The 27,953-nt window shown below is 55.9% G+C and overlaps 2 protein-coding genes across 8 annotated transcripts; one reads left to right on the forward strand and one right to left on the reverse strand.

The window, feature by feature from the left end:
* Window positions 1–2,619, forward strand: METTL7B (methyltransferase like 7B). The gene is made up of 2 exons (XM_043447510.1): window positions 1–532; window positions 1,847–2,619. Exons 1-2 carry the CDS (start codon window positions 35–37, stop codon window positions 2,081–2,083), a joined length of 735 nt encoding a protein of 244 aa, XP_043303445.1. The 5' UTR covers window positions 1–34; the 3' UTR covers window positions 2,084–2,619.
* ITGA7 (integrin subunit alpha 7) lies at window positions 2,577–27,714 on the reverse strand. 7 transcript variants are annotated; one of them, XM_043447501.1, is made up of 27 exons: window positions 24,613–24,958; window positions 20,005–20,132; window positions 19,826–19,905; window positions 18,542–18,797; window positions 17,936–18,067; window positions 17,668–17,787; window positions 16,658–16,865; window positions 16,366–16,559; window positions 15,908–15,996; window positions 15,694–15,821; window positions 15,466–15,561; window positions 15,266–15,327; window positions 14,970–15,139; window positions 14,412–14,561; window positions 13,667–13,782; window positions 12,376–12,568; window positions 11,633–11,713; window positions 11,463–11,542; window positions 11,249–11,323; window positions 10,974–11,076; window positions 8,555–8,731; window positions 8,235–8,366; window positions 5,758–5,871; window positions 5,447–5,545; window positions 5,225–5,350; window positions 4,164–4,276; window positions 2,577–3,288 (listed from the first exon to the last, which is right to left on the reverse strand). In XM_043447501.1, the coding sequence occupies exons 1-27, from the start codon at window positions 24,816–24,818 to the stop codon at window positions 3,228–3,230; spliced, it is 3,489 nt and encodes a 1,162-aa protein (XP_043303436.1). In that variant the 5' UTR covers window positions 24,819–24,958; the 3' UTR covers window positions 2,577–3,227. The 7 variants fall into 7 exon arrangements, with proteins under 7 accessions (XP_043303436.1, XP_043303440.1, XP_043303438.1 ...); XM_043447505.1 differs by lacking the exons at window positions 4,164–4,276; window positions 24,613–24,958 and adding an exon at window positions 27,605–27,714; XM_043447503.1 differs by lacking the exon at window positions 4,164–4,276 and having other exon boundaries at window positions 24,613–25,045.
* Between the last annotated feature and the right edge of the window lie 239 nt (window positions 27,715–27,953).

Below are 27,953 nucleotides of genomic sequence, written 5' to 3' on the forward strand. Positions count from 1 at the left end.
TCCCCACGGAAGCGCCACTCGGGGCCAGGCTGCCATGGACGCCCTGGTCCGACTCCTGCAGCTGCTGGTGTTTCTCCTGACCCTCCCCCTGCACCTCATGGCTCTACTGGGTTTGTGGGAGCCCCTGTGCAAGACCTATTTCCCCTACCTGATGGCCGTGCTAGCGGTCAAGAGCAACCGAGTGATGGAGAGCAAGAAACGGGAACTCTTCAGCCAGATCAAGGGGCTGGCAGGTGCCTCGGGGAAGGTGGCCCTGCTGGAGCTGGGCAGTGGCACCGGTGCCAACTTCCAGTTCTACCCCACTGGCTGCAAGGTCACCTGCCTGGACCCCAATCCTCACTTCGAGAAGTTCCTGACAAGGAGCATGGCCGAGAACAGGCATCTCGAGTATGAACGGTTTGTGGTGGCTTTCGGAGAGGACATGAGCCAGCTGGCCGACGGCTCCATGGACGTGGTGGTCAGCACCTTGGTGCTGTGCTCTGTGCAGAGTCCAAAGAGGGTCCTGCAGGAAGTCCGGAGAGTTCTGAGGCCGGTGAGCAGAAAGGGAAGGATCTGGGCGTGAGCCGCAATGTAGCATCGGCCGCCCCAGTGTCCAGGGCACCCAGGATGGGGTATCTCCTGTGCTAGAGCATGAGTCACCCATCCCCAGCTGCTTTTGATCAGGAGATGTGACCAGGGCCCGGCTGGGCAGGATAGGGTGCCGTGGAAGCACACAGCGGAGCCACTGAACAAAGTGGGGGGAGATGAGTGGAGGACATCCAGGGACGTGGCGTTTAAATGGAGACCTGAGGGGTTAGGCAGGCGGTGGAGAGACTGTGGGAAACAAAAGCGTGTTCTAGGTAAAGATGTTAGAAGTGGAATCCATAATGGGACTCCAGTGGTGGCTCAGATGGTAAAGAATCTACCTGACTGCCAGAAGATCCGAGTTCGATCTCTGAGTCAGGAAGACCCCCTGGAGGAGGGAATGGCTACCCACCCAGGTATTCTTGCCTGGAGAATTCCATAGACAGAGGAGCCTGGCGGGCTTCAGTCCATGAGGCCACAAAGAGTCGGACACGACAGAGCAACTAACACACAGAATCCATAAGATTGGGAACTGGACGTGGAGAGAAAGGAGTTCAGGATGGTTTCCAGGTTTCTGGCATAAACGACTAGTGGAGGGAGTGAAGGAGGGTAGACGGAAGTGCCGTCTGCAAGAAAGGAGAAACCTGTTCTGGACTTGTGAGGTCTGAGGTGCTATGGAGACAGCCAGGCAAGAGACACAGAGGCAGCTGGATGTCTAGATCTGTAGGTCAGCAAAGGATGTAGCCTGGAGATTTAGATTTGGAAGTCACCAGCTTGTAGCTGGTAAATTCCAAGCATAGGGGTGCATGAGATCACCGAGGGAGGGTGCAGTGAGGAGGGAAGAGTTGGAGGAGCTCTCGCTTAATAAGGAGCCCAAGTGCAAGGTGTCCCTGGGATGCTGGCTGAGATGTCCGGAACGCAGGCATCTGGGTCTCTGGGAGGGCTCTGGGGGAGCATCTTTGTATGCAATAAGGTCTGTGCCCCTGGTTCTCCACCTCCCCATCTGTCTGCCCACAGCTAAGCTGTCCTTCTGGTCATTGTTCAAAGATCTCTCACCAGCAACCCCCTGGGTCACCGGAGGCTTTTCACACTGGCTTTGAGTGGATGGGAAGGAGTCAGGGGATGCAGAGAAAGTCAAGAGCAGGATGCTCTCTGCCCCCTAAACTTGCAGACTGGCACCTCCCACTCCACCAGGAGGCTCTGATCGGGCTAGGTCAGCGGATGGTGTGAGGTCAGAGGAAGGAAGTGGAGCAGGTGGGTGACGCGCTCTCTTCTCTTACAGGGAGGAGTGCTCTTTTTCTGGGAGCACGTGGCAGAGCCATGTGGAAGCTGGGCCTTCCTGTGGCAACAAGTTTTACAGCCCACCTGGAGGCACATTGGGGATGGCTGCCACCTCACCAGAGAGACCTGGAGAGACCTGGAGGACGCCCAGTTCTCTGAACTCCAAGTGGAACAACACCCTCCTCCCATCAAGTGGTTACCTGTAGGGCCCCACATCATGGGAAAGGCGGTGAAATAAGCCTTCCCCAAATCCTGCCTCCGGTCGGTCAGTCGGACGATCCCACCCACCCAAGTCTCCCTTCTCCTAAGAGGGATCCAGGCAGACGGAAACCGTCCCCCGCCACCCCATCCCTCCTCCCCCCATGTCTGCCGGGGGAACATCTAACTTCAACCCTCCCTTCTGCAGTGAAAAAGCTCTATTCCCATCCTGACCACAGGGAGAAGAGAATCAAACCCTGTCGTCTCCTCAACTGCAAAGTCATGCACTGGGTCTCCCAATTTTTTCCCACCCACCCTCAGGACACCTCCCCATCCCTTCCCCATGTTCCCCCTTCCCTGCTTCAAAGACCACACCCAAGTGCCCCCTGGATGTGACCACAAAAGTCACCAAAGTCCCTGCCAGGCCCCTGCGCCCCCTCCCACCACCGCCTGAGCTGTGGGGATGCAGAGAGAACCGGCCTCTCTGGAGACCCTGTGCATGAGGAAGCAGGATTCAGTAAAAAAGACAGAGGTTTTGTCCTCAGATATTTTTCAATAAATAGACAAAATCCACTACATTGATGCAGCAAACTAAGGTCAGAGAAGAGGGGAAGCTAGGGAGGGAAGAGCCCCTGAGTCAGCGACGTAACCTCCTCCCCACCCTCTGGGCTTAAGGCACTTTCGGGAGACAGGTCCTTGGGGTCCCATTATACAGACTGAGTGGGAGAGGGAGGGACTAGGGTCCCTTCTCCCCACTTTTGAATCAGGACACCGCTGCCCTTCTCACCCTCCCTCACCACCCATCCCTGATTTACCCCCTCTCATCTCACAGCATCATAAGGGGAAGTTTGGCTGGGGAGCTGGTCCTCACGGCAGGCAGAGGTCTGTGCCCCAGAGGAAAGAGATCCTGCCAAATCTGGATGGGACACCAGCAGCCCAGTCTACCCTTGTCATCCCCAGGAGCCCTGGGGAAGGGGTGCAAGGGGCCCATAGGCCGGGCCAGGGTGGAGAAGGCTAGGCTGTGCCTGGCACCGGGTGCCCCTCGGAGCCCAGCTCCGGGTGCCCATCCCCAGCCAGGATGGGGTGGGCGTCCGGGCCCTCCCGCCGGGGGCTGCCCCAGTTGTTCCTCAGGATGGTGCCCGTCTTCTCCTCCTTGAACTGCTGCCGGTCTTCCCGCGGGATCTTCACCGCATGGTACTGGGGTACGGTGGCTTCGGGGTACCGCGCTCGCTTGAAGAATCCCATCTGGAAGAATAACAGGCCAGACATGAGGAGCCTGCGGGGCTGGGGTCCCTGGAGCACAGGCCCAGCACAGCCCAGGTGCTGTCCCGCCATCCCTGGGACAGAAAGAACCAACGGCAGCCTGTGCCAGAAGCAGCCCGCACAGGCGCCTCCATCAGCGCTGGGTTCCCCTGCTCTCATGCACAGCAGGAGAAAGGCAGGAGGGGCCTGAGCTGCAGGACCAAGGACATCCCCCTTGGCGCCTGAAAGAGGGGTTGAAGGGAGAACTTCAGGACCGCTGCCCCAAAGATTTTGACACCCCTAAGCTTTTTAAGAGACGCAACAGCATCCCTGAGAACACAAGATCTAAGGGAAAATATGGCTTCCTAGACCCCTACAAATTCCAGAATGATTCTTCTCGAGCCTCATACACACACTACCTGCCTACTGGGCAGCATCCCCCTTGGGGTGGCCCCTCCCTCAATCATGAGCATGCTGGCCCTTACATACCAAGATGGAAGGGTGCCCCTTGCACACTCACACTCAAGACTTCCCAGGACTCTGACCTGCTGGACTGCATGGCAACTCCTTGCACTGTGTCTCTGCACTCTCATGCCCACAAAAAAGGCATGCAGGGCACCTCCCAGCACTCCCCACATGCTCACACTCCAGGAGCCCACCCAGCCTTTGCACATGCCCTGGGCTGGGTTATGCTCACCCTTATAACCTCACCCTGACAGTCACCTCCCACCCCAGTTCCTGGAACTCACACCACCCTCATGCAATCTCCTTTCTTCGCTTTACATATTCCTGAATGCTAGGAGCTCAACTTACACTCACATACATACTCCCCAACACATACAAACCTGGACACACACATGCTCACACCCAACAATTACCCCACAGTCCCTGGACCCCCAGCTTCCACAGCTGAGGGCTGCACGGCCAGCCGGGCCCGGTGATAGTTGGTGGGAAAAGATGAGCTCTGGCTGCTCCGACGGAAGAAGCCACACTGGGATGTAGGGAGGAGGGGGCAGAGGAGGTGGAGGATGGGGAGGCGGAGGAAGGATGAGGGCCCCTATCTCTGCTCTGTCCCACTTCCGTGGGAGTGGGCAGCAGAGACCTTGGACCCAGTTTCTCAAAGGCCTCAATCTCCCTTAAGAATGGCAAGGTTCCCAACAGTCTGGATGCCCAGAGGCCTGATGATACACATTTGCCAGAGTCTGTGCCTGGCCTGTGATTGGTCCTGGGGAGGGGGGCAGCTCTCCGGAGGGCCGCCCGGGCATGTGCGGTTCCACATGGCTCAGATGTGGCATGTGGTTCGGGGCATGGCCGCTGATGATGGATGTGATTCTCGGTACTGACATATACATGTGTGTACTCTTATGTGGAGCCCTGGATGCACACATGATTCTGGCTACACTCTCTGTGTGAGAATGGTTCCACGTAGACCCTGGTATGTGGCGGCTCGGAGTTCAGTCCTGGAGACAGTTCCCTGGAGGCAGTTCTCCACCCTGGTTGGCTTTCTTCCCAGCCTTAGCCAACATGCTCTAGTTAAATCAGACCACACTTCCCTGCCTCCATGACTTTCCCCTCCCATGGTGCTTCTGAAAGGCCCAGACCCACATTCCATTCCCCACATCCGGATCCTACTACTCCACCTTCTAAGGCCCTTCCAGGGCCACCTGCTCTCAGGCTTTCCCTCCCCTGAATTCCCACTGCGCTTTCTTGACCTAGTTCACTCCTGGATGACAAGGCTCCCCTCCCCGGCTAGACGACAAAAGCCCTGAGAACAAGACCTACATCTGACTTATCCCTGAAACACCCAGGGCCTGATAGAGATGTTGGCGCACGCGGGTAAGTGCTCAGCACAGATTTGCTGAATAAATGGGCCAGCGAGTGTGAGAACCACAGCCTGACGGCGAGCCCCACCACCGGCACCAGCCTCCCCAAGCCTCACCTTCCACATGAGCAGCACCAGCAGCGCCAACACCAGCAGCCCGGCTAGTACAGCCAAGAGGATGACCCACCAGGGGACGCCTTCAGCCAGCACAGCCGCGGGGTCCAGGTACACCATTACCGGGATCTGGGTGCGAGGGGCGAAGGGCGCAAAGGCTGGAGCAACTGGAGAGACAAGCTACCCTGGCCGCACCTCCCCGGGAGCCTGAGCCAGGCAGCTCACCACCGTGGAAGCGTCTCTGAGCAGCAAGTTCTTGATGGAGGACTTCACGGTGATGTTGGCTCGAACAATCACTTCCAGAGACTTCACAGCGGAGTACTCCTAAGGGAGCAGCGGGGGAGAACCTCCTCCTAATGCCCCATGCCTCCACCTCCCCCCAGCTCCTGAAGCTGTAAATGGAATGGCGCCCAACACAGAGGGTGTTTCTGCCTGTCTCGGGTTGAGAGCATGCTGCCTCTGGACTGGGAGGAAGGAGAAGGAAACGTGGGTCCCAGATGGGCTACTGGGGAAGAGAAGCCCAGCTGTGTCCTCACCTCCAGGAAGGTGCTGTTCCAGAGGCGGCCCCAGACGTGCAGCACGGCCGCGCGGTCAAAGCTGTAGAGAGGGCAGCTGAACACCACGCAGTTGGCCGTGCCCCGGGTGCAGTCCTGGGGACGGGACAGGCAGGGCTCTGAGCTGCTTGGCCCTGCCCCGCCAGGCTGCCCAGGGCCCAGCAACCCTCACGAATGTGGTCACACAGACACCTCTGCTCAGAGCCTCCCCTCCATTCCTCTAGGAGCCACCTTTTCCCCAGCTCTTCAGAATCTTTCCTGTTTTCCTTTCCTGACTTTAAACTCTCCTCCTCCAAGAAGTCTTCCCAAACTATCCCTGTGGTCTAGAATAGTGGCCTACCCCAAATCTGGGCTATTTGGCTTTGAAATGCATGGGGAGCAGGGAGGAGATCTCTTGACAACAGCGGGCAGGCAGAGTAGCTTCCCCAGGAGATGCACATGCTACCTAACGATGACCTCATTTATTGAGCACCTACTATCTGCAAGGTACTTACCTCATTTAAACTCACAACTGTCCTGCAAGGTGCAGATTATTATCATCCCCATTTTTCAAACTAGGAAATTAAAGTTTAAAGAATCCAGTGGCCAGTCTCAGGCCACACAGCTAGCAAGGCTGGTGGAGCAGACACTTGAACCCAGGTCCAGAATGGGCAAAGCTGCACTCCTCTGCAAGGCCCAAACTCACTGAAGGAAGACGTGGCTGCCCCGGGAGCTGCTCAGGGGACAGGGCACTGAGCCACTGCTCCTTCCAGGTCTGACCTAAATCCATTTGGTCCAATCTCACCTAACGGACCATCTGCCCAAAAACTAATGTTCTATTCATCACACTTCCCGTACAGAAGAATGGCTTCGAGAGTGTTTGAATTCTCTGCGTCATCCCTTATTTTGCCACTGTAGAGTAAGTCAAGAATCCTTTGTCAATTTGTCTAAAAGTCACTTTAAGTAAAAGAATCCATTTCAAAATGTTTTTTTAAGATTTTTTTTTTCTTGATGTGGACCACTTTTGAAGTCTTCAGTGAATTTGTTACAATACTGTTTCTGCTTTATATTTTGGTTTTTTGGCCAAGAGGCATGTGGGATCTTAGCTCCTCGACCACTGACTGAACCCGCACCTTCTGCACTGGAAGGCAAAGAACACCTGGACTGCCAGGGAAGCCCCCATTTCAAAGTACTTATCAAGAAGGGTGGCCTTGGGACTTCCCTGGTGGACCAGTGGTTAATACTCCATGCTTCCAAGGCAGGGGACATGGGTTCGATCCCTGGTTGGGAAACTAACATCTCACACGCCACAGGGCACAACCAGAAAAAAGATCAAAGGTGGCCTTTCAGTAGAAATCAGTCAGCTGGAGAAAGCAGGACCACCCACGTAACAAGGGAACAGCAATCACAGGAGCTCACGCTGCCCCTGGGGCCTTCCTTGGTGGCTCAGACAATAGAAGCCACTGCAACGCAGGAGACTTGAGTCGATCGCTGGGTCTGGAAGATCCCTTGGAGAAGGGAATGGCAACCCACTCCAGTATTCTTGCCTAAAGAATCCCATGGACAGAGGAGTCTGGCGGGCTATCGTCCATGTGGTCACAAGCAGTCGGACATGACTGAACGACTGAGCACACACATTCTATCCTTGTGAAGCTTCTGGCCATGCTTTCAAGGGGGCCAGGGAAGCTAGGGGCCCCCAGGAAGGATGGACTGTGGCAGGGGAACTTTCTCCCAGACACACCACCAGAGTTGCCCAACTGCTGCCCTCCCCCTGCCCTCCCCTCTTTGCCTGTTTCTGCCTCTGTTGCACATCCTTCCATGTGTAGGAGTCACCTCTCTGCCACCAAGCCAAGCACCACCCTGGTCTGTTCCCCGCGCCCCCCTAACTCTCACGGCCAGCGCCATCCTAGAACAGGCAGCACAGAGCCTGTGCTAACCTGCTCAGTGAGTCCATTCGGTAACGTAAGCACATGAAACAGGTAGCAAAAGGGGAGGCCAAACTGCTTGAAAAGGAAAAACCTATGAATCACATAAATACCCTATCAAGTTAATTATTAGAACTTCTAAAAACCTTTTTGACATGGTATGTTTAACATGGTGAAAACCATGTCAAATTTCCTTATGCAAACTGACTTTTTGTCCTAAAAGAATTCAAAAGAACTACAAAGAGACCTCAGAGGTGGCTAAAACCACCCCAGCCCCTCTAAAATGTGACCTTCCATAGGAAGGCACAGGGAACTAGCTATAGCTAAGCGCCCTGGTCTGGAGTGAACACCTGGTGGGTGCTGGGGAAGCTGGGGCGGCGGCAGCTGCCCCTCAGGTGTGACGCGTCCAGGCAGCTTGCCCCAGGGGCCTGGCCATCACCCCTCGTCACAGGCTGCCCGCACCCTGAAGCTCCACGCGCTCCCCTTGCCCCCACATCTGTCATGCCACCTCCCCCGCCCACTGTCCCGGCCGGACCGCGTGGGCCCTGCCCTCACCAGAGTGAAGTTCTTCTTCTTCTCGGCGGAGGACACCGGCCACCAGGACGTGCTGGGCTCCGGCTGCTCTCGAGGCTGCTGCGACTCTGGCGGCCCCAGCTCCCGCCTCCTCCTGTCCCTGCTGTCCACATCCTGAGGCGGGGGGGGCGCCCAGTGAGGGTCCCTCCAAACGCAGCAAGAAGAGATGGCACCTCTTCCCCAGCAGCTTCCTCCACAGGCCCCCCGCCCCACGGCAGCCTTCGCAGAGTCTGAACCCCACGCCCCCCACCTCCACGCCCCCACCCTGCTCCAGCAGCCCCCCCACCTCGCCTGAGCCTCACCAGTTGGAGGATGTTGGGCCTGGGGGAGCAGAGCCCCCTCTGCCCGGGCCCCTGCCCGCCCTCCAGCTCCACCCGCATGGGGTACAGCAGCCACTTTCCGTTGGCAACCTCGTGCGGCCACATGACGTTGAGGAAGGCCGAGCCCAGGGTGTTGAGCGACTGGCCTTGGTTGGAAACCTGTGGGCACAAGAGTGTGAAGTAGCAGTGTTTGTCGCTCAGTCGTGTCCAACTCTCTGAGACCCCACGGACTGCAGCCTGCCAGGCTCCTCTGTCCAAGGGATTCTCCAGGCAAGGATACCAGAGTGGATTGCCATTTCCTTCTCCAGAGGATCTTCCTGACCCAGGGATCGAACTGGGGTCTCCTGCATCACAGGCAGATTCTCTACCATCTGAGCTACAGGGAAGTCCCTTGATACTGTAGAAAAGGCAATACATTTTATATGATTTTGTAATGACATGGCCTTACAATTTTCACACACCTCTAAGAATATCTAAGACTAAAATCCCACTATAAGCCAGTTGGATTACCAAGTGAGGAAGAATATTCTTTGTTTACTGCTCCACTGACTTCACTTCTGTGTGACTGTGAAGACTGGAAGTGACGCAGACATGACTATTTAACCTTTCCCTGAAGATTTCAGGTTGGTAACCTGGAGGGCAAGGGCATCCAGAGCATTGTGTAACTTTACTTGATCTCTGATTCCTAAACTGCAACCCACTAGCAGTTTATTATTTAGCGGAATCAATTTAATGGGTTGCAATCAGCATTTGAAAAAAAATTAATAGAATAAAATAAAATAACTCCTGGTTTTATCACATGCAGTAAGGAAGGAGTGTTCTATAAAATTTTCATTTATGTTAGATATATACATGTTTGGGCTTCCCTGATGGCTCAGATGGTAAAGAATCCACCTGCAATGAAGGAGACCTGGGTTCAGTCTCTGGGTTGGGAAGATCCCCTGGAGGAGGGCACGGCAACCCACTCCTATATTCTTGCCTGGAGAATCCCAATGGAGAGAGGAGCCTGGAGGGCTATAATCCATGGGGTCACAAAGAGTCGGACATGACTGAGGAACTAAACATATATACATTTTACTAGAAAATGATATAAAATGTAGAACACCCTAAAAATGCTTGAAAATAGCTCCCTTATAAAACAATATATAGAAAAAATCGTGAATAAATCAATAAGGACACTCTCATATAATGTGATTCTTTAATAACATGAGTTCACAGATCAGTAGAGACTTGAAATGCTCTTGAAGTACTTAAACATGAAGTCTCCTAGAAAACCCTGGATCACAGTTTTCATGTGAAAGTGAAAGTTGCTCAGTGGTATCTGACTCTTTGAGACTCCATGGACTATACAGCCCATGGAATTCTCTAGGCCAGAATACTGGAGTGAGTAGCCTTTCCCTTCTCCGGGGGATCTTCCCAACCCAGGGATCGAACCCAGGTCTCCCTCATTGCAGGAGGATTCTTTTTTTTTTTTTTTTTTAGGAGGATTCTTTACCAGCTGAGCCACTAAGGAAACACAGTTTTTATATACTTTCCCCTAAATATTTCCATACCCACAAACCCAAAATGTTTTATACATGGTTTAGTGGACTCATTGACATGGTAAATTCAATCTAGAATTGTTTAGGATTCCTGCTTTAAATATTTTAAGCACCTAAAATTTCCTTAGAAAGTAGTAGAATCTCCTTGTCCTTACGCGGAAGCGAAACATAATTCTGAAGTTTTGCTTCAGAATTACATAAGATTCTGAATGTACTTATGTAAGTAAATGCAAATTTTTATTCTAATCTAATATTTTACTAAATTCTAGACAGATATATGGAACAGTTCAAAGGACAGAATGACATAATCCTAATACTTAGAACTTTGAATTCTAATGGACAGACAAGCAGAGAATGGTGGAGGGTCCACTGGGAGCTGGTAATTTTGACATCAAGAGAATCCAAGGGTGGGCTCTAAACCCATGAGATGGAGGGACAAGGCTGCAGGGAAGGCTCAGGAAGCATGCCTTCCACAAAGACTCAGGATCCTGGATCGCGCACCACTCCCCGCCCGCCCCACATCTGGGAAAACCTGGAGACGTCCCTGGGAGGTGTGCGCAGGCCCGGGGCTAGCAGGGCCGGGTCCTTGGAGGAGGCACTAGCCCTCCCCCCACGGCGCCATCCCCCGGAAGATGGCCCTCTGCTCTCACGGTGAGACAGACGCTTGGTCAGGAGTGAGCAGGAAGTGGTCACCTCAGGCTGCGACACAAAGGCCTGCCCGCAGCCATGGCCCAGGAGCGAGGGGAGGCCTCGGGCTTGCTGGACCAGCAGGCGCCGGACGGGAGGAGAGCCACAGCCCCCGGAACAGTCTCAGCATCCCTTCGGTGCCAAGAAGGGAGAGACCTCACCAAGACACTCACCGTGACCTCGTACTTGACCTTGCTGCCCACGTCCCGCTCGGACCGCATCGCGCTCTCTCCCCGCACCACGCCGGAGAAGAAGAGCTGCTGGGGAATGGCCGCCCTGGCGAGGAGGGGTCAAAACAGGGGCTGCGGAGCGCTGGGGCTTGACGGAGGGTCAGGAAGGTCCGGCCAGCGAGGCAGAGCCCAGGCCCGGGTCTGGGAGTGGCAGTGCCCACCCCTCCAGCGGAGGTGCCCACCCCTCCAGCGGAGGTGCCCACCCGGGCGGGGCTTACCCCGTGATGGACAGCGGCAGCTCGATGAAGACACGGGCGCGGGCCAAGACTGGATGCAGCTCCTGCTCGCTGATGCTGGCGAGTGGCGGGGGCAGGTGTGGGCAGCGAGCCCAGGCACCACCCCAAGGGGTCACGGGCAGACAGCAGAGCCCCTTCAAGGTGGACTTCTAGCCAATGCCCCCCACTGTCGCCCACCCTGGGCCCCCAGCCTTACGTGGCCAGCAGCAGCTCCACCTCCAGCTCCGCGGTTTCAATGGTGATCCCCGAGGTGCTGAGGATGAGGTAAAAGGCGACCTGGACCGAGAGTGGAACACGATGAGAGTCTGGGAGGGGCTTGGGGGGGGTGGGCAGGGCTTAGACAGGGGTAAGGGCGGCCGTGGCAACCTGGGCGCCTCTCTTCATGGGGTTCCCCAGCTCACACTCGACGTGGGAGGCATTCTCATCAGACAGGCACAGCGGCTTCTCCTGGAGTGGAGAGAAAAGGAGAGGTCAGCTGGGGTTACCAAAGCCCCCAAGACCCCACTTCTGAGAGAGTCAACTCTTGGATAGGTTGATAAGGAGTTTGGGGCCCTGAAGGAGGAGAGAGGTATCCAGGCCCTCAAGGAGGTGAACCAGACAAACTTTGTTTTCTAGGTCACTTTGTCTTAGTCACAGAAGACTTAAACTCTTGAGTTGTTATGACAACAATCTTTAAGTCTAACTTTCTTTAAGCCCAGAGCTAACGATTACACAACAAAACAATGCATCTTGCTCCAGAGTCTGTTTTTCCTTAAGCGCTGTACTAATGATCATATAACAACAATTTACCTTGTCCAAGGACTTTTTTCTCTTCTTTAACAAGAACCTTCTGACTAATCTTATTAATTTAAGATATATGTTGTGGGAAGTAAACATACAGGTAAAAGCCTTGATTAGACGAAGGAGGGGGCTAGTCCGTCCCATCCCCCTTCTAACGTCTGTGTCAGAAGCTTTCTCTGTCCTTTCTCGCTGTAATAAGACTTCTGCCACACGAAAGCTCTGAGTGACCAAGCCTGATCCCTGGTCCCAAAGCTAAATCTCTTTCAGAGATCACGAATCTGACATCGTTCACTGTAAGCTATCACTGCCACCCTGCCCCCGGTGCTCACCACAGGGTCCAGGCCCCGGACTCCTGAGTAGTGCAGAGCGGCAGGGAGGGTGACCAGGAGCTGGGCTTCATGAGCGTCATCCCCATCAGCCTGGGGCTGGGCTGGGTCCGAGGGTAGATTGGTGACCTTCAGCTCCAGGCCGATGACTGGCTGCCCACTCAGAGCAAACAAGGCTGTCATCCCGTCCGCATCCCTGCAGGACAAGATCCCAGTTGCTCTAAGACCTGAACACCTGCCCAGCCTCTCCGTCCCGCCCCCTCCCCCAATGCGTGGGATTTGCCTCCACCCTCGGAACCTCTCCCTCCACCTGGGCCTCCCTAATCTCCACACACACCGGTCCCAGCCTCAGACTGAAGAGTCAAGACTGAAGTCAGGGACTTTCCTCGTGGTCCAGCAGCTAAGACTCCAAGCTCCCAATGCAGGGGGCCTGAGTTTAATCCCTGGTCAGAGAACCAGATCCCACTTGCTGCAACTGAGATCCAGCACAGCCAAATAAATAAAAAATTTAGGGGGCTTCCCTAGTGGCTCAGTGGTAAAGAATCCACCCACCAATGCCGGAGACATGGGTTCGATCCCTGATCTGGGAAGATCCCACATGCTGTAAAGCACCTAAGCAGGTGGGCCACAACTATTGAGCCTGTGCTCTAGAGCCCGGAAGCCTCAGCTACGGAAACCTGCATGCCCTAGAGCCCATGATCTGCAACAAGAGAAGCCTCCACGATGAGAAGCCTGCGCACCGCATCTAGAGAGCAGCCCCCAGCTCACCAACTAGAAATAGTCTGTGTGCAGCAATGACAACCCAGAGCAGTCAAAAATAGATAATACGATTTAAAGAAAAAAAGCGCTGAGTGGTTAGCACTTCAGTATATAAAATAAAAAATTTTAAATACATTAAAGAAAAAGAAAGACTGGGAGTCAGGGAACCACCCTCCTGGTCCCTGGTCCCTGGTCCACCGCTTACTGACCTTGGGCAGGTAACTAAACCTCTCTAGGCTTCCAAGTGGAACTGATAGTAATTCCTACCTTATGGGGTTGTGAAGACTGAACAGTGAGGTGTATGTGAACTATGTAATTTCAAAAATATGATGAAGGGTTGTTCTTCCCTGCCAGGTGAGCTGCTATGGGCCTGTCACCACCCTCAACCTGCAAACTTCCAAGCTGTCTGCGGGCCCTCCCCACCTTCCACCCTCCCCTCTGCAGGTTCAGGCCCCTCCAAGCCCTCCCCGGGGACTTCCTTGCATACTTTGAACTTTGGCCTTCCCACCCCACCTGCTCCCTCTCTCCCCCTCACATGGGCAGAGGCTGAAACTCCGTGTCACTGACGCGGGCGCAGAACCGGGCGTGGACCAGCTGCAGATTGCTCTGGCAGATCTTGTCTTCACCACAGCCTTGCTTCAGGAAGTGGATCTGGGGGAAGATTTGAAGAGGGGTCCTTCTCAGGGAATGAATGTGTCGTCAAGGCATGTGGCAGGGTGGGGGACCAGAGGAGTAAACAACCTCTGCTTGCTAGCTGTGTGATATTGAGCTGGTCTCTTAACCACTCGGAGCTGTGTCCTCATCAGTAAGATGATGGAAGTGATTACGGGGCCATGGGAGAGGCCAGCAGGCCAGTCCACAGAAAGGCCACATTTCCTCAGCCTTTCTTGTGTGTAACCAAGTCCCAGACTCAGAACATCAAGAGACGGGAAGAGCATCACTTTTGGACTGGCCATAAGAAGCAGGCACGGAGCTCCCCTGTCCTCCTCCAGCAGACCAGGTTAGAGATGACCTAAGGACCTCAGAGGCCACATTTGAACACAGCAGACCCCCAGCACCATGGGCGTCTGAGAGACTGCCTGACCCCCCTGACTGGGAACACATGATCATCTAGTCCATTTTACATCTGGGGTCCACCTGTCACAGCGTCTTGAGATATGACGAACAACTAGGGTAACACAGGAAAGAATTCTGCAGGTTATGAATGAGTGTCACTGGCAAGGGACCCTGATATCTATTCCTCCCATCTTTTCCCGGGCTCAACCAGAGCACATGCTCACCTCTGTCCGCTGGGTGCTGGGCTGGTGGGCATTGAGGATGGGGGCCACCGGGGGCAGCCCCTGACCAGGAGCCTGTCGTCGGAGCCGAGGGGTCTGGAGACCATAGGACAGGGTCACAACAATGGCCCGAAGCTTGTCTTTGACATTCTCCTGGGGAGGGAAAAGACAGACGTGGATGCAAGAACCACCTCCCAGGCCCCAGCTCCGCCCAAAGCCCCAGCCCGACCTAGGACAGGTCCTGAAGCCTAGAAAGAGGCTCTGGGAGATGAAGGAGAGAGGTGGAGAACTAAGCTAGAGAAGGGAGAAGAGCCAGGACTCAGGGCTTTGAGGACCACGCAAGAAGATGGACTTGCCATCACCATCTCCAGGGAGAAGAGAACTTGACAGGAGACGCAAGAAGGCAGCAGGTAAGGGAGAGGTCAGCTCAGAAGGGAACCATCCCAAAAGTTGAGACTTTAGACTGACGTGTGAGTGCGTTAGGGAAGAAGTTGAGAGGAATCCAGAAAAAGAGATGATGTGATGACAATGACCCTCAGAGCCCAAGGGGTCAGCGTCCACCTGGAGCTGCAGCGTGGTGTCTCCGCAGACTCGGTCATGCTGGTGTTTCAGCCACACGGTGCCTGAGGACTGGTGCTTGGGGTCATCGGGGCCACGGCTCAAGAAGGTCACACGGGGCACCTGGCCCCGGAGCCTCCGGTCTGTGTCCCCATCTAACATGTAATCCAGGGCTGTGGCAGGCAGGAGAGGAGGAACCAGTGAGCTGGGGTGGGGGCGGCTCCAATGGGCCCTTCTCTGCACCCCGGAGTGACCCACCCTGAAACCCAATGCGGTGGGCGTGGAGGGGCCTCACTCACCCACAGTAGGGCTATAGCTGCCGGGCGATGCGATATAGCTGAAACAGACCCTCAGGTCCATGCTGCGGGGGCAAAGGTAAGGTTGATAGGTCAAGGCCCCTCCCGCACCCTGCCCACTCCTGCCCCAGCCCCAGACTGGGCAGACAGGGAGGACTAGGCCCTGGAGGCTCCCCTCCGCCTCCCCTCGGATCCCGCCTCACCAGACCAAGCGGCCACTCGCACAGTTGGGCTGCTCCAGGTCAATGGCTCGTGGGAGAATGGAGACCTCGTGGGAGACGTGGAGGACAGGCCTGGCCCTGGAGAACGGGGAGAGCAGGGCGCAGGAGACATGAGAACACCAGGCTGGGAGAGGCAGAAGGCCGAAGATCTGGCTCTGCAGAGGGGCTCTGGCCTCGGGAGGGCGAGGGCGGCGGGGAGGGGGGACCCACCTGAAGAGCACAGCGGTGTCGTCCAGGGAGCCCACCAGCAGGTCCGGGTAGTGGTTCCCGTCCACGTCCAGGCCGCCCGACAGCGAGTAGCCAAAGCTCTTCATGCCCACGGCCTCGCCTTCCAGCACCTGCGGGACCAGACCGTCAGCCCCCCAGCCATCATCCCCACCCTCTGCCGCCGGCCCCATTCCCTCACCCCAACCCCTCCGCTCACCTGGGAAGGCTTGGGGACAACCCCCAGGCTGCTCCCATGGTAGATAAAGACCTTCCCGTCCCCATCGAAGGGAGCCCCCACAGCAAGGTCTGCAGACGTGGGAAAAAGCAATCAGGCCTGAGGAAGGGGTGGCGAGGCGCGAGGTCCAGGCCCCAGCTGTCCTGCAGTCAGTCAGCTCCAAACCCTGTTTTCTGTTTTACTGAGAGGCTACTAAGTCCTGGACACCTTGCATGGGTCATCATTAATCTCTCAACTACTCTCGGCAGGTATCACTAGCTCAGAAAGGGTACCTTCCCAGGGCCACAAAGCTGGCGAATAGTAAAGCTCAGACACAAGCCCAGGTTACTCCTCTCCCTGAGTCCTCAGAGGACCTTGCCCTTGACCTCAGAGGCCTCTCCCCGCCTACCTCCCTGGCCCCTCTCTCCACGCCCCCCAGGCTTTCCCATTCCCAGTCACACCTGGGAAGCCGTCTTGATTGAGGTCCCCCAGGACTGCCAGGCTGATCCCGAACATGGAGTCAGGGGAGCCGCAGAGCCGGAGAGGGGCGACCCCGGCCCAATGACCCCCCTCATTCATGTACACATACACGGCACCCCCCAGTTCTTCCTGGCGCTCGAAGAAGTAGGGGGCACCCACGACCAGGTCTGTCCAGCTATGGAGACAGGGAGGCAGGAGGGAGGTCGGGAGGAGAGGCCAGAGGCCCCTCACAGCCCCAGCCTGCCCAGCTGCGCCCGCCTCCCTCCCTCTCACCCATCATTGTTGAGATCAGCCACGGCCAGCGAGTAGCCAAAGCCGGAGGTCAGGCGCTCCCCGGACAGCGTCACTTCCGGCACCAGGCGGCTGGCGCTGTCTTTGCGTAGAATGACCACTGCACCCTTGTGGTTGGCACGGGGGGCCCCTGCCACGAAGCTCAGCTCCTCAGCTCGCAGCAGCCCCTTCCCAGAGTCGATGGAGAAACCTGGATGGGGGGGACTCACCACTGAGCTCTCCCCCACCAGACTCCCAGCCAGAGTGGGTATAAGTTCCCCCACACCGCCCCACCCCGCAGGTTAGAGCCTGAAGGTGGAGGTGCCCCCCCAGGCAGCACCGTCGCAGCTGGACCGCTCCTCTGCCCCTCCAGACACCCGGGGGTCCTCCCATCTGGAGCCTGCAGCTGGGCATGAGAAGTGGGATGGGGTAGCCTTGGGGACTGGAGAGGAAGGAGGAAGGCGATGCCCGGGAGGCCCAGGCGGCTGGGCAGCAGCAGGAGCGGGCCAGGGTGCCCCCCATAGGATTCCCCGAAACTGCTCTCCCCTCGGCACGCCCGGGAGCCCCCATCCCTCCCACGCACGCCACTCCTGGCAGGGAGAGGAAGTGTCCACATGGACAGGAGATGAGGGGGAAATGGGGAAGAGCTGCCGTCACCAAACATCGCCCAGGCAGAACAATGCGGATGAGACAAGAAGAGGGACTTACCAGCACAGCTCGACCTCTCTCCGCACACGCCCACCACCCACCCCTCCGAGGTCCAGCCTTCTTCCTTCCCACTACAGCCTCAGCCCACCTGGATCTTCCTCCGGGGAGACCCCTGTTCACAGCCCTCTAGGCTATTACCCCTGGGGCCTTTTCACCTTGGGCCTGGCCCCCACGCTCAGCTCTTCTCTGCAATTTGGGTCCGACGGGTATTTCTCTGGGGAGGTGTTGGGGGGCAGGGCAGGAGAGGCAGAGAGGCCAGGCCAAGCCCCCAGGGCCCAGGGGGACGTGGAGGGGAGCTTACAAACCTAAGTAGCTATTCAGGGCCAAGTCGCCGGCCAGTCCCGGGAGCCGGTCAGCAGGGTCCAAAGTTTTATACACCAGCTGGTCAGGGTCTGAGCTATCAATGTTGGTCACAAAGAGCAACCCTGCGGGGGCGGGCGGGGAGACACGAGGGCGGGGACATCCAGAGCACAGGCCACAGAGTGCAGAGACAGAGACAGAAGGATGGGCGCGGGGGGGTGAGAGAGAGGAGCAGAGGGTTAGAGCGGCTCCAGGCCGGGGAAGGCTCCCTACCAAGGTAGCTGTTGGCAGGGACCGGGATGAGGCGGGGGTCCTGCTCCTTCTCCCCCCCGGCCTCGTAAGGCCCGTCGTCCAGGTGTGCCAGGTCCGCCGAGCCCTGCACGCAGAGCTCCACCCTGGCCGTGCCTGCAAGGACAGACCGGTTAGCGCCCGGGTGGGGTCTGGAGACCACCCAGGGAAGCCCCTCCTCTCCTCTCAAGCCCCATCCCCACCCCCTTCCCAGTCCAAGCTGCCTGGGGTCTCTCTCTACCCCAGGATGTGGCATCACACTCACCACGTGTCAGCCCGGCCAGCGGCAGCGTGCGGAGATGGGAATGGGGGTGATGAGGTGTGGGCTGGTGTGCTGGAGCATGCGGGCCCCGGCTGGGCATGTGGGGGCTCATGCCAGCATGTTGCAGAACGCTCGGCCATGCGGAGGACAGGAGATGGATGGCCCCAGTCGTGTGCGTGCCGGCGAGACGCGGTGGGAGGCGTGGCGGGGCCCCGGGGCTCCGAGCCGGTGAACACGCAGGCATGCTTGGCCTCATGCTGCCCCCAACCCCGTCTCTGAGGTGCTGGGACATGTTGGTTCCCTTCTCCCCTCTCCGGACAGTGACTCACCCTTCCAGTTATAGGTTCCTGGGGCCCCAAAGAGGAGATAGTGGCTGTCGGGGGAGAAGGCAGCCGCCGTGCCCTGCTGGCAGAAGCCGAATTGTTCATGGCCCTGGGGGCGTCCCTCACAGAACTTCCACTCCCCACCGTCCAGCTCGTCTCGGATGGCCAGGTCCTGGCTTAGCACAAAGCAGCGGCCAATCACATCCCTCGTCTCCAGGATCTGGTCTACACGCTGCCGCGACTCGTATCGGTGCGCACAGGTCTGCAGGAGGACAGCAGAAGGGGTCACTCCACCATGAGGGCCAGAGCCACGCTGCCCACGTGCAGGAATCCGGCAGATGCAGCATCGAGTGCATATGCACACGCATGCATGCACGCGCACACACACGCCTATGCCAGCATCACCTGGGCACCACCTCCCAGCCCAGCATTAGCCAGGTATATAGAACACATAACCCCCATCCCTGTCTTCTCTGCACTCACTTCTTCGCCCTGGCAGCAAGAAGTCCTTGCTGCACATTCTCCCCTGGCACCCACAGCATGACCCGGCCACAGAACTCATGCCTCCTTGATCCTGCCAGATGGGACTGTCCACAGCATGCCCAGCTCGGTCTTGTTCCTGAGAGCCATCACCTCGTTTGCAAACAATTCCCTCCCTCTCCACTCTCCACCTATTGCTTATTCTGGAAATCCAGACCCAAATCACCCCCACCTGCAGTAGTCTTCTCACTCCACTCCTCACTTGAACTGGTATAGACTGGGGACCACGCCACTCACCTAGCCTTAACCATATTCTGCCCCAAAAGGACCTGTATTATCGTGTCTGTGCGTGTCAGTGATGAGAACCTCTGCAACTATGCAGGAGGCTCTCTGAGGCATGGACCATACTTTTCCCCATGCTTACGTGTCCTCTCAGTTCAATGCCTGATACTTTAAAGGTTCTCAGTAAGTTTAACACATGGATGGGTGGATGAACTGTTAGATATTTTTAAGTTTATAAGGATGGAACCATGCCTCACACCTGTTTACATCTCTCAGAAGTCCTCGGAAGCAGACAATCATTTCATACTGCCAACCTGAGTTCTGTAAGCACATCTGTGTGTATGCACACACCATACATACACACAAACACACACTCAACACCCTTGCAAAGCATCACAAGAAGTGGTACCCGTCGCCATGATATTACTGTTACAAACTGTTTTTCCCTCTTTTTAAAAACAAAATTTCCTGCTCTTTTTCTATAAAAATGGTAAATATCAAAAGTCAAAAAAAAGATATGGTACTCACAACAATCTTGCCCCCAGGCCCCTGACTCCGAACACTGACTCCCAGCCACTGGTTCTCCTTGCTCTCCTTCTGCACATCAGCTGGTGGCAGGACACCGGGAATTAGGGGAGGAAAGAGGAGGCTGAGCCCTCCCCTCCCCTGCTCACGTGTCCCCCCACCCAGCCGCACAGAGCCCTCACCTCCGCGGTCGATGTCCACTCTGTAGCAGTCAGCCTCTTCCAGGCTCAGGGGGCAAGCGAAGAGACCTCCAGTGCGATTTGCCTGCTGCCCTGGCAGGGCCAAAGCCTGGGGTGCGCCCACCAGCAGCCTGCATGATGGAGGAGGGACAGGAACTAGTGGCCAGCGCCCCCTCCTCCCAGAGCCGCCCAGGCCCGGGTCCGCCGTGCCAGGCAGAGTGTTGAAGGACTAAGGCAAAGGGCCAAAAGTCAGCTTTCCCGCGTCCTGGCACGGGCAAATTCATACACTTGGCCACGCAATCATCATATTACATATGCACATACTCTCTGGGTGAGGGGCCGCGTAATAGCAGATACACACACACGGCCACCTGAGCAGCCTGGCCCACAGTGCCGCTTTGAAAGAACCGCCTGTTCCCAGCACCTGCTCCTGACCAAGCCTTCCTACCCCCCAACCCCACTCCCTGGCTCCACCTCCGGGCTCTGCCCTCCTCCCCAACCCCAGTCCAGTTGAAACCTTCCCAGCAATGCCAAGAATGCTGGGAGCAAAAGTAACAGCACCACAAGGTAGCCCAGAGACCAGCTTCCAGGGCCAAGCCAGAGACCAGACATGGGTCCTGCTCCCTCACTCCCTACAGGGGATCCATCAGAAACCCACAACCCAGCAACCCTGCAGCCCAAGATTCTGTCAGTCACTTGAACTGGCACAGAGGTGGAGGCCAGTTTCTCATTTTGTCTCCAATCCCAGCCCTGTGCGCCCCCTACATCCTGAATCCCCTTTCATCCTTCCTGCGGCTCCCCATGCCCACGATTTTGCCCCCTCCTCCCCACCCCGGCCCGCTCAGCCTTCTCTCCTACCTCCCCCTCAGACTCTTTCCCAGCTACAAAGTTCTTGGCAGGACAATTTTCCATGATCACAGCCAAGGCTTCTTCCCCAGGGAGGACTATGCTGGGAATGGAGGCTGCCTGGGTCCCCCGGGAGGCAGACCCTCAGGCCAGGAGTGAAGGAGAGGCAAGGTTTTGGGCACCCAGCTGGCTACAAGGATCCTCTCTGCACAGAAGGAGACTCAAAAGTGTCAGCAAGACGAATCTCGAGGCCTCTCTCCCCCACTCGTTTCCTCCATCTCCCCCGCTGGGGCACAGGGCGGTGTGGCAGACAGGCATCTGTGGGGCACTGTGCCAGTTCTGATGGGCACAGGGCCACTCTCCCTTCCCACGACTCCGCCTCGTCTCCGAGCAGCTGTCATCCCGCGTCAGAGCCAATGTCACGAGAGGGGGGTGGCGAGTAGAAGGGGAGACAGCATACACCGGGCATATGTTAACAACTACTTATTGAGAATCTATCATCTGAAGAGGAGGGCATGGCAACCCACTCCAGTATTCTTGCCTGGAGAATCCCATGGACAGAGGAGCGTGACGGGCTACAGTCCACGGGGTCGCAAGAGTCGGACACAAACGAAATGACTTAGCACAGCACACACATCATCTGCCAAGTCCTGTGTCAGGCACTGGTGAGACAAGAAAGTGATATTTACTCACCACCTAGTATGAATCAGGTCCTAGGCTAGATGCCAGGGATGTGAGGAACTCAGCTCTATGACCCTACTAGGTGCCAGGCACCGGGCTAGGCATGTTACATGCATTATCTCACTTAATCTTCACAACAGTCCGATGGAAGGATTCTTCACTTGTCTTTCAGATGAGGAGACTCACTCAGAGACATTGATGGCACAATGGAATTCAAACCCACATGTGCTTAATTCCAATATCCATGCCTTTCCCACCCAATGACTATGACTGACCACCTTCAGAAAAGGAAGAGGGAGATGGGGAGAGGAGGGTACCCCAAGCAGAAAAAGAAACTAGGTGGCCTGGCTAACCTCCAGACAAGTCCATGGTGCCCCCACCTGTAAACACAAAGACAGTGAGCCCTTGGAGGACCCAGGCTGCTTCATTCATCTTTGCATTTGCCCCATAGGAGGCATCAAGATGTCTTTGCTGGACCCACATGTCATGCAGACTCACAGAGACACACAGTCTCAGTTGGTCGGCGCAGAACTAAGTACCAAGAGAGGCTAACAGTCCATGTTCAAAGCTCACATCTCCCCTGGAGGTCACAAGTAGGGAGCTGAAAGAAGAGGAGGGGTCCATACGGAAAAAAGAAGCTGAGTGCATAGCTATGCCCAGCCCCTCTCTTGATGGAGAACAGACCAGGCCATCCTGCCTGGAACAAGATTTCCCACACACAGCCTCTCCATTCCCTCCACCTCCGCCCCAGCCACACACTCTTTCTTGGCTTCATCCCACGATCCCCAGCCATCCCAGACCTCTGGACAAACAGTAGCCACAGATGCAGCCTCTGTAGAGAGAAAGGCAGCTAGGAGCAAGGGACTGTTTGGGAGGCTGGCTAAGTTGAGGCAAAGGAGTAGCCCACTACCTCTGCACCTCTTAATTTCCCATTCACTCCAGGCTCTGACCCAAGTCCAGCCCTCTCTGACTCTCTCAATCTGGGTGGCCCTCTGGGGAGGGTGCTTGGCCTGGAAGGTTGGCTCAGCCCTGGGGGTGCTCCGGCCAAGCCTTTGGATCCAGCCTCACTGTAAGGCACAAAACTATTCTCCAGCCCTGTGGATCACCATATAAGAAAAAAGGTACCGACACTTTCATACCACCCGCACTGGGCCTTGCGCTATGCTCAGAATTTTACATATGTTAACACACCTTTCAGTATCCACAATTACTCTATCTGGTGGCTTCCCTGATGGCGTTAATGATAAAGAATCCATCTGCCAACGCAGGAGATGCAAGAGACATGGGTTCGATGCCTGGGTCAGGAAGATCCCCTGGAGGAGGAAATGGCAACCCACTCCAGTATCCTTGCCCGGGAAATCTCATGGACAGAGAATCTGGTGAGCTACAGTCCATGGGGCCGCAAAGAGTCAGATGTGACAGATCAACTCAGCATACACACACGCATTCGGTAGGACCGCTGATGGTGTTACAGTGGATGGAAACAAATGAGGCTGAAACCACAGAAGGCTGAACTTCAAAGTCTCATCCCTGGGCCAGACTGAAAGACATCCAAACTGGTGAGGTTTTTCGATCAGAGAGTGGTGGGGACAATAATCTGCAACCCCAAAGCCAGGGACTTAGCCAGGGTATCCCACCCCTCACGTGCCACCAGACAGCAGAGCATCCCCTGCTGGAGCAAGAGCAGGGGGGGTGGGGGGTGAGCAGGCCCCTCTGGGAATGCCCCCAGCTTGGCTCTGGGAGACAGAGTCAGGGGCCACCTTCAGAGACAAGGGGAAATGACAAGAGACCAAGCCATTAAAAATAACCTAGAATTTGCCTGGAAATAGCTCAGAGACTTCAGCATGTCCTAAAAAGGCCTCCAGCTCTGGAACTCTGGCAGATGGGGGGAGGGGGGAGGAAGGGAGACAGAAATGATGGAGGAAGAGGATAGTAGATTGAAGACGAGATGAAGTCAGTAGCTTTCCATTGCTCCCAAAGTGTGGGGGATCTCTGACCCTGCTCCCTGATGACAGAGATAATGGAAAAAGAAGATCAGAGCTAGCCCCTAGTCCCTGAGCCAGAGAAGAGAAATGAGCTCTCGTCCCTTCCCTCTGCCCCTAGGCCAATAGCAGAGGGGAGGAGATGGTCCCAGTGGACGGCACTGATCCCAGTAATGGACACTGACTGTGGCTCAGGCAGTGGCCGAGGAGAGAAAAGTCCCCTGGCGGGAAGGGGTGGGCCACTTTCTCTTTCCTGCGTGTCTTTTTAAAATCGCACACAGAGACGGGGCCAATAGTACAGGAACCGTGACAGTCACAGTCCCCACACACGAGTCTGTCTTTCTCCCACGGGTCCTGAACTGATGAGAAAATAACCAGGATTGCCCTCTGCCCCTCACCCCTCCCTGTCCGTCCCTACTGCTGAGATTCCTGGAGCTGGAACTTTCCTGAGGAGGAGGAAGGGGGACAGCCTGGCCAGCATCCCCGCTAGATCCCTCACTGCTGCTGCTGCTGCTGCAACTCTGGGGGCTCTGATTTCTGCCACCCTCTGTCTGCAAACTACCTAGTGCAGAGTGCCAAATCCTCCCAGGTGCCCTCCCGGCCTCCCTGTAGTCTTGAGCCACAGAAGCTCAGGTCTCTCCTGGCTTCCCAGAGTCCTGCTGCTTGCATCCCCTCCCATGGCAATGCCCGGGCAGGAAGTTATTTCTGGAGCCTACCTTGCGTCCCTCCCGTGGTACCCTCAGTCTCTCTGCCCTCTCCTTCACCTGTCCTAAGCAGAGGCGAACTGCTCCCTCCCTGAGGGGGTTCAGCCTCCTAAAGAAGGAGGGGAGCCACAGGCCCTGCGACTGGAACAAGGATGCAAGTTGCGGGTGAAAAGCGACAGGGGATAGCTCCCAGCCAAGACTCTTGCTCTCCAACTCATCCCCAAAGCGAGATCGCCTGGGTCTCAGATCCAAGGCAGACAAGGCTTCAGGCTGGGGCGTGGGGTATCTGGGGGCAGCCTGAGTCTTGATACGGTTGGAAGATTAAGAGATGGGGCGGAAGAGCGGGGTGGGCATCTGTGGCTCGGGCGCTGGGACTCTGGGCGGGGGCGGTGACTCACCAGCTCTGGGGTCGGGGCTGCAGCTGCCGGTGCAGGGCCACCGAGAAGCCAAAGAGGCTCCCCGGCTCGCCCTCCTTGCGGAGGGCGCCCATCACGTCCAGGTTGAAGGCGGCAGCCCCGGGGAAGAGCAGTCCGGCGATCAGGGGGCCAAAAAGGTAACAAATCCCAGGGGTCCCCCAAGGATCGCGGCCCGGAGTTCCCGCCATGGGGCAACCCCTGCTCGCGCTCCCCGCGAGGGCAAGGAAATACGCTGGCGCCCCGAATCTCAGATTTCTCGAGGAGGGTCTCTGGTCTCCGAGTCTCGCTGGCCCTTCAGGGGGTCCTCCCAGTCTTCCACCTCGCTGCCCTCTACCCCTCTCCCGCCGCCCCAGCACCGGCCAGGACGACTGCAGCGGCCGCAGCCCCGAGTCCCCCCCGGTCCCGCCTCCGCTCCCGCGGGCGCCGCCCCGGCCCCGCCCTCGCCCCGCCCCCCCGACCCGCGGCAGGTGGAGGCCGCCGGGAGTCGCGGAGGGATGCCCAGGAGGGCGGCTCCGGGTAGGAACAGGCCTTGCTCCCCGCGTACCCCCAGCTTCACCCGAGCGCCGGCGCCGCCCCCGCCAGGGCTCTCCCCTTCCCCCCTAACTCCTGCCCTAGCCAGCGAGTGATGGAGGCGGCGCCTGGGAATGGGGTAGGAGAATTACGGATAGAAAGGGGTCGAAAAGAGAAGGGGCGAGGGGGATGAGCCAGACAGTAGAAGTGGATGAGGCTAAAAGACAGTCTGGAAAGAGAGAGACACAGAGAGAAAGAGATGCAGATGAGTCCGGTGTGGTCCGTTAATGCTCCCTTCTTTCCCCAAGGACACAGAACACCTCTCCTGCTGTCTGAATCAAACCAACATTCCCACCACATCCCATCCCATCTCATCCCTCCGAGCCCAGCAGTGGCAACGGCTCCGCTAGACACATACATCGTCAGCGTTCGGGGAAATAAGGTAAAGACGGGCAAGAAGAAAAGAAAACTCAGCAGGCCTGGGGGAGGGGAGCGAAGGAGGCCGGTAAACAGCAAACAGAGTGCGGAAAGAAGGGTAAGAGTTTGATCAGCAAGGAAGGCATGGAGAAAACAGGGGGGAACGAGGTGGCAGAAGAAGAGGACAGTGAGCTGGGGGGAAGGATCGGCTGTCAGAGAAGGCCCAGATGAGCGAGATTGGACCCAAGAGGCAAAGGGATGGGAACGATGTCTCCACCCTCCATATCCTTCCCAGAACTGTACATTTCCTACCCTCCAAAGAGGAAGGGGCTGGAGGGGCAGCGTCCTGGACTGGCCCTCCCAGGATCGAGGTGGGGCTTCCCAGGGATGTCCACAAGGACTCACAAGCCGTGCCTCTGTCTCTCCCTTCCCCCCAAGCTGAGACAAAGGCAAAGGGGGAGGACATTTTCCAGCTCTGCTATTTATAACTCCAATCCAGAAGTGGGGCCAAGAAGAGAGATAGGAAATAATTTGGCACAACTGGAACGTCACTGACTCCCACCTCCCCTCCCTAGGTCTCTCTCACGGGGTGCTGGTCTTGGGTACATCCATATGTCCATCTTTCTCTCCTCCCTCTCTCACGCTCTGGTTTTGTCTCATTCGAAACTCTATCTTTACCCTTCTTGTCTCTGTCCATTGGAATCCTACTAGATTGTTTCTCAGTGTCTCTAATGTTTCCTCTGCCCCCTCAAACACTGTCATATTCTCAAGATTCCCTCTTCTCCCTCTTTGTCTTAAAAGCTCCAACACATGTTCTCCCTAATTCCTCTTCCCAAGTGTCCATTTTCTCTCTTACTTCTTTTTCCAGGATTATACTTTAAAAAAATTAATGTTTACTAAGCTCTCACTCTGCTGCCCAGTAGGAGTCCTTGCCCTGGGTGAGTTACCAAACATCTGAAAGTTTGTGCTTCCATTTTGGCAACACTTCACTTGTGTCTATCCCCTCCAGGGAAGTAGCACACCTCTAAACAGGCGCTCTCCAGGTAACACAGCAGGCTGGCCCTGAGATCCTACTTTTATCATCCCCCAGACATGCCCTCTGCATCCCTTTTCTATCTCAGAGCCCTGACATTGGAGAAGAGCTGATGTGAGAATGCAAAGGAGTAAAATCAGGATGGAACCCAGACTCCTGACTCTCAGCCCAAATATCATCCAACTGGGGTTAAAATGCCTTTAGAGGGGCGGGGGTGGGGGGAAGGAGAGGGTGGGATATAGAGAGAGTAACAGGGAAACTTACATTACCATATGCAAAATAGATAGCCAGTGGGAGTTTGTTGTATGACTGAGGGAACTCAAACCAGGGCTCTGTAACAACCTAGAGGGAGGGAGGGAGGATCAGAGGAAGCGGACATAGGTATACCTACGGCTGATTCAGGCTGATGTTTGGCAGAAACCAACACAATTCTGTAAAGCATTTATCCTTCAATTAAAAATAAATTGATTTAAAAAATAATAAATTGATTAAAAATAAATAGAAGTTTTTTTAAAATGCCTTTAGAGCCCCAAATGCCTCCCTCTGTCCACCTGCAGCTCCTGCCTCCCTCCATCTCTAGTCCGCTGATCCCTGCTAAATCCGAGGTTGAGATCAGATGCCAAGAATCTGCTTCTGACCTCCTCTGCCCAAATATTTGAGAAGTCACCTCACCCGCCACAGGAGGAAGGAGAAGGAAAGAAAAAGAGAGAGGCCACCCAAAATTAGCCTGGCTATAAATAGTGGGGCAAGGGAGGGCGGGGAACATGCAAGAGTCCCAGACCAGCCTAGTAAATTTAGACGTGTAGATTTTCCCTAAAGGAGAAATGAGGCCAGATTTGGAATGGAGAGCAGCATTGCAGATGGAGGAGGGAATGAAGAAGCTGGAGGAATCCAGAGAACAGAAGAAGCTTAATAGTCAAATAAATAATCTGCCAGAGAACCTTTGTATTTGAATTCGGAGTTCAGGAATTCATTAAATTAAAACTAATGCTGATGCTGTATGATTCCACTCACATGACATTCTCAAAACGAAAAACCGTGGAGATGAAGAACAGACTGGTGGCTTCCAGGGGACAGGGGCGGGGACGTGGAGGTGGGAGTATAAGAGGGCAGCCCAGGAGGTCCCTTCATGGCGAGGAGAGCTCTGTAACTCGATTTTGGTGGTGGCTATTGAATCCATCTGTGGGATAAAATTACGTAGAATTATAAATTAATGCATGTTAAAAAAAAACTGGGGAAAATTGAGTAGGCTTATGGCCTAGTTAACTGTATAATATCCACGTCCGAGCCTCGGTTTGGGTATTGTGCTACAGTGACATAAGGTGTCACCTCAGATGGGAGCTGGGTGAGGGATACACAGGAT

The sequence above is a fragment of the Cervus canadensis genome, chromosome 25, assembly GCF_019320065.1.
Source record: "Cervus canadensis isolate Bull #8, Minnesota chromosome 25, ASM1932006v1, whole genome shotgun sequence".
NCBI lineage: Eukaryota > Metazoa > Chordata > Mammalia > Artiodactyla > Cervidae > Cervus > Cervus canadensis.

Coding starts and splice junctions, on each gene's coding strand:
- ITGA7 (XM_043447503.1), bottom strand. CDS start 24,818: ATGGCGGGAACTCCGGGCCGCGATCCTTGGGGGACCCCTGGGATTTGT. Junction 11,077..11,248: donor CTGCCGCTGTCCATCACGGG/GTAAGCCCCGCC, acceptor CCTCCTCGCCAG/GGCGGCCATTCCCCAGCAGC. Junction 5,546..5,757: donor GGAACAGCACCTTCCTGGAG/GTGAGGACACAG, acceptor CTGCTCCCTTAG/GAGTACTCCGCTGTGAAGTC.
- METTL7B (XM_043447510.1), top strand. CDS start 35: ATGGACGCCCTGGTCCGACTCCTGCAGCTGCTGGTGTTTCTCCTGACC. Junction 533..1,846: donor TCCGGAGAGTTCTGAGGCCG/GTGAGCAGAAAG, acceptor CTTCTCTTACAG/GGAGGAGTGCTCTTTTTCTG.